This window comes from Drosophila takahashii, chromosome 2L (assembly GCF_030179915.1).
Source record: "Drosophila takahashii strain IR98-3 E-12201 chromosome 2L, DtakHiC1v2, whole genome shotgun sequence".
In the NCBI taxonomy this organism is placed as follows: Eukaryota; Metazoa; Arthropoda; class Insecta; order Diptera; family Drosophilidae; genus Drosophila; species Drosophila takahashii.
The window spans coordinates 5,801,147-5,812,478 of record NC_091678.1 but is presented as its reverse complement, the minus strand read 5'-3'; the positions used below and the strand labels follow the sequence as shown (position 1 = coordinate 5,812,478).

Sequence of the window (11,332 nt, the reverse complement as noted above, 5' to 3'; positions counted from 1 at the left end):
AAAATGTAAATGTACAGCTTGCTTGAAATTAGCTAAATATTTTATTATTTTTTTTTCTTTTGATAATAAGTTGAATAATTTTTAAAGAAATTAGTAAGATTTAAATGAAATGATAGTTTTATGGGAAATAGTTTAAAGTTGAATATTTTTTGAATAATGTGTAAACTTATAGCTTACTTGAAATTAAATATGCATTAAATTTAAATATTTCTTTTAATATGTTTTAATAATTTGGATAATTTGTAAAGAAATTAGTAAGATATAAACTGGTTTCTAGGATCTAACTGAAATGATACTACCATTAAGCATTATATTTTTATTTTTACTACCTTCCTTTGTCGCATTTTTCTTCTCTACCAGTGACACCTTGCAAATGATTTTATGACGCCATCAATCGATCCACCAAAGGACCACAATCAATGAATTTATTGTTGGCTGCTTTATGCGAATTCATAGCTAGTGGCCATTCAATAAATCAAAGAATAAATTGTGCATACAGCAGTAAGCCAAACATATTTGAAATGATATTCATATAGGAGGCGGGCGGCCAGATATGTATTTTGTATATATTCAATAAAATAATATTGCAAAAAAGGTAAAGAGAAGCTTAATTAAATTCTTGCATTCAATTTGGCATGAAATGGTTTGATTCGAAAGGGGGAGGGGGGTTTCGAGTGAAAAGTGAAGTTCGCTTCCAATTGATTTGCTGGCGGTTTTGTGGTACACCTCTGTTTATCTGTGTGTGTTCGTGTGGATGTTACAATCTTGCTGATGCAGTTGAATTTTAATGAAACTTTTTCCTTTTTTTTATTTTGTGGAGAAAATTGAATTATAGCAAGCACACACACACATACTCGGTCTGAGTAGTCGCCCCGTTGAGATTTTCAATTTTCCATTGAATCGACTGGGTAACGGAATAAAATGAAAGAAATCAGTTATATTTATATAAAAAAAAATCATAAAAGTAGAGCTCTTCAAGTCCTTTTTGCGAGCAAAGGAGGCGATTGCATTTCTCTTCCGGACATGAATTATTCAGCCAACAAACTGCAATGATAAGCACTCTTCCACTGCCCCGCCCACAGACCATAATTTAGCTCGAAATTCCCTCTCTAAAATTCACAATAAAATATGCAAAAGCCTCGCCAAGTGCCAGAGACCTTAAATAATAATAGGGCATAGTGAGATATCCATGGAAAAGCCGGCAAAGTAAGCCCAGACCCATCTACCATCCACCATCGCCATCGCTAAGCTGCACAAATTTGCATATTCATTGCAGAAGAGAACTGAAGAACTGAAAAAAACCGAGCTGAACTGCGGCAGATTATAAGTTTCACAACTCAATAATTAAAAGTAAGTAATAAAAAGAAAATCGCTTTGAAAAACAGAAAAAAAAGTCAACAAGTGGTGGAAATTGAGATACTCTTTGATTTGTAAAAAGATATAAATAATATTTGGGAATTTAAATTATTTAAGAAAATTATAATCTTAAACATTATATAGTAAAAATAATATTAACTAAAATACTTTATTTTAATTATCAAATTTTATAAAAGCTAATACTTTAAATTTTATTTATTTTCTCCCCAATTCAGAGCATCTCAGCTTAAAAACCTTAGCCGCACATGCATGAAAATCTTCCATTAAATGGAAAATTAAGCTTAAATCAGCAATAACAACAACCAGAGTGGCGACAAATTCAGGTGAAGGCAGGTGGGATTACTCGATGTCTTCTTTCATATTTTCCTGTCAACTGCAGCCCCGTCTCGCCTATATAGTATACCCACACATACAGTATGTAAATTCGTATATTTGTGACTGCAATCTGGGGAGCACGCGTCTTAAGCGGCTTAATACCAATTTTCAGTTGTTGTATGCATAAGTAAGGAGATGAGTTTAAATTATGAATGCTCGTAGGCAAATTCAAGTGTTTTCACCTGCCCTCGTATTTTCACATTCCCTGCCAGACTCTGTTGGCACTTGAGCTCTGCAAAGTGATGGTAAATAATTGTAATTGAAGATGGCAATTGTTTGCCAGCAATTAGCCCCCTTCGATGGATATATCTACATATAATGATGGATGCTAAATAATGGGAATTTTTGTGGGGGCTGCGGATGGACGCCTTCGTCGTTTTTTGTTTTGGTACATTTTTTTGTTGCTCCGATGAAATCATCTCTTTATATGGCAATATGTTAAACAGGGTTGGGCCATTTAAAAAAATATATTTATTGGTTACTAATATTTTTAAAGCAACATCCGCTTGAGCAAGTGACCTTAGCTAATCTGCTAATTGTGGATTGGACTAATCGTTTATTGTTCAAGATTTTTATATTTATATTTTGTACAATTTTCATTTAAAGTCACTACTTTTAGTCTAAAATATTTAATTTTATAATAATTAAATTCTTTTAAATCAAGGAAATTTATGATAAAATATATGTTATATTTATGCTTGATATTTTTGTATTTTTTCTATTTTTATATTTCTGATCTTCATTTTTAATCTTCACCACTTACTCCTTTATATTGGTTTTTTCATCAGCTAGTTGTAAAACTGGCACCTATTAGCTTTTTCATATATCAAGCTCCAGTTTAAGTGTCATTAAGTTTTCCGCTCAATTATTTTTCTGTCACGCCAGCACAAGAGCAAAACAAATTTAATTTGGTTTGACTGCTGGGGAAATATTACTTTTCTCATGTTGAACCGATTTTCCAGTTGCTCAAGTGAAAACCAGAGAATCTGCCAAAATGGGATTATTGATATGAGTCTTGTAAACCTTGTTCGCTTGTTTGTTTGTTTGTTTGGTGTGTTGTTTTTTCTTTACCCCCACCCCTCCTGCCTGAAGCAAATATTTGCAATTCGGATGGGAATTGTTCGCCCAGCTTAAAGCTTTAAAAAGTTTGTAATATCGCATCCAGCTCGCCTCCTTCTTGTCAGACAGACGCAACAGAAGCAGCCGAGATGAGGGCGAAGTTAAGGCTACGCAGATCAACTCATCTGTCAGGAGGTTGCCATGAACCATGAAAATGCTATGAGGATGAGGACGGGTGGCTAAAGTCCGGAGGCTGAGGGGCAGACATTTATTAACATGGCTTGGGTGTGGCGGCAGATGCTGCCAGAAAGGTGTTAAGTGGCAGATTCTGAGGAGCGTGGGGGAGAAATGATGATGAAGCGAATCTCACATATCAGCATAAATAAATTTAAGTGTCGAGCACCGAGGCACAAAGAAATCTGCGTAAATTTCGCTACCATCCGACCGATGTGGCATAAATATAAATTACCCGCAAAGACGGGCATCTCTCCTTTTTAATGATAAAAAATATTGTAAATGCGGGCCAGAGGAACAGACAAAATATTTATGGAAAATATGCGGCGCGTGTCCGTTGATTTTTCTGCCGCTTCAACGCGGCTTCTCCATTTTTAATGGCTAATTAAATTGGCAACGTCGAAAGCAGAAGTTAAAGTTGAAATTTCTTTCGTCGAGAATTGAATGGAAAATGAAACGAAATGGGAAATCCAATTGGAAGGGCTGTACAACAACAACAACCGCAGTAGACAAATAAAGACTCTCGGTTAGATATGTGCTTGGGCAGAAACACACACATACGCACTGTGGGCTGGGGGAAACACTTGGCCCAGCAAACATTTGCGCCAAGTTAACTGCGGTCAGATTTTCGGCTGCTGAGTTGTGTTACGTTGCTCTTAAACAGCGATGAGAACGTGAGGGGGTTTATTATAAAGAAAAGGGTTTAGGAAAAAGAATTAAAAAGAATTTAATCTACCTATAATAACGTGCCAAACAAATAAATCTAAAATCACCAACGTTAAATACAACATCTTTTTGTTCAAAAATTGATAAAAAATAATTTTTGAATTTTGTTTAAAACTTTTAGATCTTAAGAAAAATTTAGAGACAATAGTACAACAGCAGTTTCTACATTAAAATCAAATAAAACCATCAATCAAAGCCTATAAAAGTAAGCTGTCCCACTTCCACCAAACCATCTCATCATAACTCGTTCCATCACTGACCCATTTTCAGTTTTTGCCATTTAAATTTTTGCGTAACGCCGAACGCACCTTACTGCTGCCAGTTTAGCAAAGGCACTTGGCCATCTCTAATAGGAAATGCATTTGGCGATGTTCAAGTAAATTACGTCAGCGGCTTGCCGCACAAACAGTGAGCGAGGGAAAAGAGGGGCATCAGACAATGGGGAATAAGTGCCAGCATGGGCTGCTTAAAACATACAACTGAACAGAGAGAAAAAGTACTAACCCTAAAATTATAACTTTTCGGAATTAAATTCCACTTGCAGGTACGAAATTGTATTTATGGAGAAAACCTTCCGATCTTGAATAATAATAATTTTGGAATTTCGTATTTCTTATCTTACTAATTTATTTAACACCCTATTTTTTAAAGCAGTTTTTTCTTTTTGATATAGATTTACAATTTTAGAAGGTAAATTCAGATTATTTTTGAAATGAGATGATAAACCTGCGAACGGAAATATTTGATACAGTTTTCCTTTTCATTTTTAGTAACCTCCATAAAAAACTCAAACTAAAATAGATTTAATTAGATTAATCGATTAGATGTAGTATCGTTTAAACAGTTCCATAACTGCCCTAAGCTTTAAATATATACTTATGAAAAAATAATGATTTACTTGACATTTTCTCTCAGTGCACTATCTCCCCAACATTCTGTGCATGGCTGTGTGTGCTTTTGCTCCAAATATGGGAGCAGAGACAAAATGGAATCGCCGTTGTTGTTGCTGCGGCGATTGAATCCGATCCGTTTGAAAGAGTTGCTGTTGAGTTGGCTGGGAACGCGCTTTACTACGAATTGGGTCAACTGGCGCATTTTTGGCCCGAACAAGAAGAAGCAGAGGAAGCCGATTTGGGGGCGGGAAAAAGGGGGTGGGCTGGTCTGGCTAACGGTTAATGTTATTGCGACTTTGCCATTTATCGCCGGCCATTGTTCGCCACCAACTGAGATTTCCAGCCAACTTGAAGTTGCCTTTGCTTTTGCTTTGCCACTGGGCTACTTGCTGTGAGGCAGAAAGTCAAGCTGAAGGCATCGTTTGACTTGACTTTACGACCCATTGTAACGAAAGAAAGAAGAAGCTGGTGAAAACATAAAGCCAGATCGGGGAATTAACTTCTTCATTGTGCATTTGACCCAAGTGGCAAAAGCAAATGCAAATGCTAGCAAATCATCTCTAATTGTTCATTGCTGCACAATAATTGACAAGATATGAAGTTAAATTTATTTATTGCCCAAATGCTTGAAAGTCAAAAATTTACTTAGCTGACAGAAGCATAAAATCACAAACCATTGACAAATTAAATTAAATTGCTCGAGTGGAAGGGCAAACAACTGAGACTGTTTATGAAGTTTAAACAGAATTTATTTTCGCAATAAAATAGAATGAAAATTTTAAATCTTAATCAGAGTCAACGGAAAACAGTTTGGAAAACTTATTTAAAAAAGTATTAAGGAAAACTCAAGCGCCGTCCAGGCTCGAAGACCGCATAATCAAGTTTTAATTATGCATAAATTGTTGGCACACACTTCTTCTAGCAGCTTTATCAGACACTTGCATAATTATATAAAGTTTCTCTATGACTTACTTGCCATTCGGCAAATCCTGTTTGATATTAAAAATTCGCCAAGACAAAGAAACATTTGAGGCAAACTCAAACAGTGAGGAAAACTTGAGCAGTTTCCAAGCAGGCAAGTTGAAGAAATGAAAATGAAAATGACAAGGAGAAGTTCCTGTTCTGGCACTCCGACTCTCTTTTTGTTTCAGCAACAGACATTGTCTTGTTGAGAAATTGCGCATATTTCCGTTTCCGTTTCCTGCATAAAAGCGTGTGTGTGTGTGTGTGAGTCTGTCTGGTCTTTTTTTCGACCTGAGTTGCAATTTTGGCTGCCTTCCTGTCGCTCGATATCTGCGCATAAATTAAAGGTACCTTTTTAAACAGAATAACCGCATGGCATATAAATGAAACTTTACGAATTTCAATTCGTAATGAAATATTTACAGTTCGCTCAGAAATTTATTTATATCTCTTCAACTTTAAACCGGTTGTCCGACATCATGAAGCTTATAATCTGATGACAGCAAAAACCTGACACTTTTTAATATTTTTCAATATTTGGCTGAGACTTTTTTGGTCATTCGGCATTTGATATTGATGAAATTTAGCTTGCCATTGGTGAAAAAATTTGTTATTTTTGATGGCCGCACACAAGTGGGTAAATATGGTCAGGGAGATGAGGACTGCGGGGTGTACAGCTTTCAGGCAGTTCAATCAACATAGTTGACGTTTGATGTAAAAACCTTTCAAACGCATCTCGCAGATAACCAGGGATTTTCGTTATTTTCAATGATACCCTGCTGGCCAAAGGGTGTATGTAATTGGATTAAAAACAAAATAAAGTGCACGAAAAAAACTTTTTTTTTAGAGAAAATGAAATCTTTTATTGAAAAGCAAAATAATTAATATTAAATACTTTTAATTTAATTTTATAATCATTTTAACTTTATAAAAGGGTATTTCTTTCAACCAGCTCTTTCAGATTTCCCTCCTTGATTTTTCTCCCTTTTTTGTAGACCTTACTATCCGTGTGAATTTTTACCAATATGTGGCATCCTGTTGACTGACTGCCGACTGATTGCGTATACGCGATGTGACAGTTTGCTGAAAATATGTTGCGTATACGCCCTGTCTACCACTACATACACTCCTATGAGCAATAGTTGAACGGAATGGATGCGCTGGAATGTGTAGCCGTCTGTTTGCCCGAATCAAACCGAATGTGATTTTTAATTCTACAATTTTTGACATTTGCGTTTGCATTTAAATTAGATTTTACGAGGCCACAAACACTGACTACCAACCAATTTGAGGGCTGTCGATTGGCCCCGTACCTTGGGATTGGGGAAAATGGATTGCGTTTGCAGGCATGACAAATGGGATTTCGACTCCTGACTATCTAACAGAATGTGCAGCATTTTCCCACTTCAGTGGTATAAATCCGGCTGTTCTTGGCCTTCTTACCACTACTAATTGAAACATTAATTTTGCCCAAATGTCTCAATCGGATTGAGAACAATCACAATTTGGAAGACATTGTCTTGGCTGCTCGCCCAAGGCCTTCCCACTTCTCTTTCCCATTCGACTTAATTGCATCATCTTCATACTCACACACACCGACCGCAATCATTTTGCATCTTTGTTGCCGCTGGCACAAAAAATAAAATATAAAAACAACAGAAGCAGCTTCATAAAATTTAACTTAACCGTGCTGACGATGTTCATTAAACGAACGCAATCATAATAACTGCCGGGGCAACAAATATTAAACACAAAATGGTGTAAAAATTAATTAAGCCCTAATAGCTGTGAAGCATTTTTGCGCAGCCACAAAACGGAGCTTGAGTAAAACGCATCTCGTATTTACCCACACCGACCCAATAATGCATAATTTAAATCGCTTCTGCCGAGTTTAACGCAGATTGAGTAACCCAATTTAAGCGACTATAATTAATAACATTATTCACCTTTATATTCAGGTAATTTTGTTGGCCATAACATTTCGTTTAATGTTTGGCGGGATGGGCTAGAAAATCGTAAAAAGATTTCAGTTTGAGATTTGGCTTTTTGTGTCAGTTATCTTTTTTTGAAGTAGTCGTTTCAGATTGCCCAGTAAACTCCATAGACCAACTTCGAAAACACAAGGCTCTGAATTTTCCATCAACTCTTTATATTATTTTTTATTTCACCTAACAAGCTTGTTCTGTTCAGTTCACATTTTCTTAACTTGGATCTTTTCGGTTTGAAGAGGCGAAAAATTCATCGAATCGTTTGAAAGAACTTCTACTAAATTCGGGCATTTCCACACAAAATGACTTTTACCTACAAGGAACTTATAGACGTGGCCATTGGCTCCCCGGAATCGGGACATGTTAACTTTTACGCCCTGCATGTTTTGCTCACGTGCTTCGCCCAGCGATTGGAGGTCCTGGATGAGGTCGTCGAACAGGAGGACTATATGGTGGCCAATGTGCGATTGCAAAGCAGTTTGTGTGAGTAGGGAAAGGATTTTTGGGAATACTATTATTATAAAACCCTTGATGGTAACACTTTTCTTAGTAATTTGCCATTTGTTGAAATATATACAGATTTACGTAACTAATTTTAAAACTGCTCAAGATCTTACAATTTTTTTTTATGCTTGTTGCTTTCTTAAATTTTAAATTAATAATTTTTCAAAGCTGAAAAGTCGATTTGCTAAATAATATACACAATATATAATACTGTATTCATCAATCAAGCCTAGGGAATTTAAATCTAAAATCTAAAATGTTTCTTTCTTAGTCTTAGTCTCAGGTCCAAAGCTAAATGTGAAAGATTTTTATATCTAATTTTTTCTTCTTAGTGACATTGAATAACACCTCAAAGTTCCGTCTTTTTGCTGGCGCGGATGCCGAAGAAGGAGAAGCCGCTGAGCCGGCGGCTGAGGCTCCAGCTGAGGAGGAAGCAGCTCCACCTCCGCCTGCCGAGGAAGCTGCTTCTGCTGCACCAGCGACTCCTGCCCCAGAGGAAGCAGCTCCCGAGGAGTCTGCCCCAGCAGAAACAGCACCGCCTGAGGCCGCTCCTCCGGAAACCGGTGCAGCTACGCCGGAAGCAGCTGCCTCCACCCACGAACCCACTCCGGCTCCAACTCCGGCTGCCGAGGAACCTCCACCCCGGGAACACGAGTCAGAGTCAGCCAAGATCCAAATGGCGCACTCACCCGAGGCTCCGCTGGCCTCTAGGGTCTCCTCGCGATCCTCGACTCGCGAAAAGTCCCGAACCGAGGGTTCTTTCACCAACAATCTAACGCGTATCGAGAGACGCCTGTCGAAGATCGAGCTGCAAAAGGAACAGGCCTCCATGGAGATGCACCAGTTTGTGAGCAATCTCACTGGGCAACTGAAGATCACCATGGAGCAGGTGAACAATGTGACCCACATGCTGATCGATCGCAAGCCGAATCCGCACAGGATCAAGATCCTTCGTCACATAGCCAAGCAGCTGAGGGTTTTGATGGGCACGACTGGCGATGAGGTTTCGGTTAGTTGGTCCTCTGGTGAAATTGTGGGTGGCGAGGAGGAGGAGTGCCTCTCGGAGGAGGAGGTCCAGGAGGAGTCCAGTGCTCCGACGGAGGTGGAGAAACCCGAGGAGGAGGAGGAACTCGGCTTGGAGCAGCCCCTTTGCTATTCCCCAGAGAAAATGCTAAATGAGCTACTCGATCTCAAGTCGCAGTTTTGTGCGCTGACCAATAAAGTGAATGAACTGGCGGCGGCTCTGCTGAAGCAGGACTCCCAGCGTCTCATGGACATGATGAAGGATCTATCGGAAACGGTGAGGGATATCAAGCTCTATATGGCCAGCAATAAAGAGGCGACCAGCGGAATGTTGATTCGCCTGAATGATTGCGTAAATCAGATACAAATATTGAAGAAATCGGCTGCCCATTTGGATGAGGTGAAGATTGACAAGACGGAGGTGGAACTGCTGCTGGCCGAGAAGGTGGACTTCCAGCAACTGGCCACTAAGGTATCCCTGGAGCAACTGGAGGAGTACAAGGCTCGCTTGGAGCAGATGTTCTGCGAGGTGCGGCATATTGTGAGTTTGAATGAGAAGAATGTCCTGCAGATAATCGACAATCTGCGCATGACCCTGGGCATCGATGCCTTGGAGCTGAGCCTCAAGGACTTCCGGGAGATGATCGAGAGGCGGGTGCAGATGATAGCCGAGGCACTACAAAAGTACATGGAAATGACCAACGATGATTGTGCCGCGGCCGCTGGAAGGGTCAAGGTCATGCAGGATCTGGCCTGCCTGGCCTGCGATACCACCTGTGTGATGCGAACAGTGGAGCGATCCAAGGTTCCCTCGCTGCCGAATGCCAAGGGTTCCACCGGCCTGGGACCCATTGTCACCTACGAATTGGGCCAGATCCGCAAGTCGGGCATCATGGGCTACTATCGCAAGGACGAGTTCCCGCACTCGACCAGCGCCTGGAACAAAGGAACCTCCGGTGTGCCCATGGTCAAGTGCACTCCGCGGCATGCTGGTGGAAGTCACACCACCCACACCGCCGACGAGCACATGCAGAAGGTGGTGCTCTCAAAGAAGAACACTGGATGGACATAGGATCGGAACTTATAACTCCATAATTATGTGATCGTTATGTTTTGGTAACTAAACAAAATTAAAGAGATTGCAGTGTTGAAATCAGTAAAATGCACACAAAAAAATATCGTATCGATTTTGACTTGATATGCGTGCACCTCAATTTTATATGCTCGAAATGTAAGCAACTGTAGATATTGTATGGGTATTCTATAGAAATGCATTTTAAATTCTAACTATTTCTATACATGATACTTAATTTGTCTACTAATTAATAGCCTCTATGAAAATGGGATTTAAAATCTAATTTATTAGATTTCGCTGATTGAATTTCTATTGAATTGACAATCAGTTTTCATTAGATTTTTAGTAGTTGGCAAACAAAGTGTATTTTCCGTTTGTTCTAATTTCAATGCAATGAGATGAGGAAAAAGTTTAAAGCCTCAAAATAATCTTATTAAAAATGTTTAAATATATTCACAAATTTATTATTGTATAATAAATATTCATTATTTATGATTTACAAGTGCTTCTGCCAATTGCAGTTTACACAACACAACTCTTTCATTTTTGCAATATTGACGACAAAGCCTTTCCCTTGAAAAATAATTTGTTTGCACAGATTCCCTGGTTGTAGATCCCATAGCCACATATTTTAATCTCGGAACACACAAGAACACTACACTTTAATATTCATTGCATCACCGTATAATTCCATAAGAGAATTAAATAAAATATGTTGACTGTAAGCGATTTATGTTAATGGACTTTTTGGCCAAGAGCATTAATTTTCAAGTTTCCATGGCTGTGTGCGACACTTTGGAATTATCATTGATTGCACTTTTTACTGTGAGATTTTAATTGACGCAGTTACCTACAGCAATATATTTTAAAACATTTATTTTCGCTTTGCGGCTCATTTAAATTTGGCTTCGCATTGCATTGCAGCATTCGAAGCGTGCTTGTGGCGGGGATTGATAAACATTTTTTATTGTCCGAGTCTCGGGTGTGAGTTTCATTCTGCTCCCGATTCTGGGCCAAAAATGAATGACTCGAATGGTCTGTTGTCAGTGCTCCGTTTAATGGGCTAACGATTAAATGCATAAATTTGCCATAAATTGAAACAAGTCAAACAGTTA

General features: G+C 38.7%; 2 protein-coding genes across 2 annotated transcripts in view; one reads left to right on the top strand and one right to left on the bottom strand.

The window, feature by feature from the left end:
* The window catches only part of haf (leucine-rich repeat and fibronectin type-III domain-containing protein hattifattener), a 62,326-nt gene that overhangs the window by 17,230 nt on the left and 33,764 nt on the right, over positions 1 to 11,332 (bottom strand). The gene's annotated exons all lie outside the window — the stretch shown is intronic.
* nis (no individualized sperm) lies at positions 7,714 to 10,295 on the top strand. Its single transcript, XM_017144691.3, has 2 exons — positions 7,714 to 8,098; positions 8,452 to 10,295. Exons 1-2 carry the CDS (start codon positions 7,918 to 7,920, stop codon positions 10,212 to 10,214), a joined length of 1,944 nt encoding a protein of 647 aa, XP_017000180.2. The 5' UTR covers positions 7,714 to 7,917; the 3' UTR covers positions 10,215 to 10,295.

What these genes read in the sequence shown, in the direction of transcription:
- nis (XM_017144691.3), top strand. Translation starts at nt 7,918, where the DNA reads ATGACTTTTACCTACAAGGAACTTATAGACGTGGCCATTGGCTCCCCG. An exon ending in GCGATTGCAAAGCAGTTTGT is followed by an intron (nt 8,099 to 8,451) that starts GTGAGTAGGGAA and finishes TTTTCTTCTTAG; the next exon opens with TGACATTGAATAACACCTCA.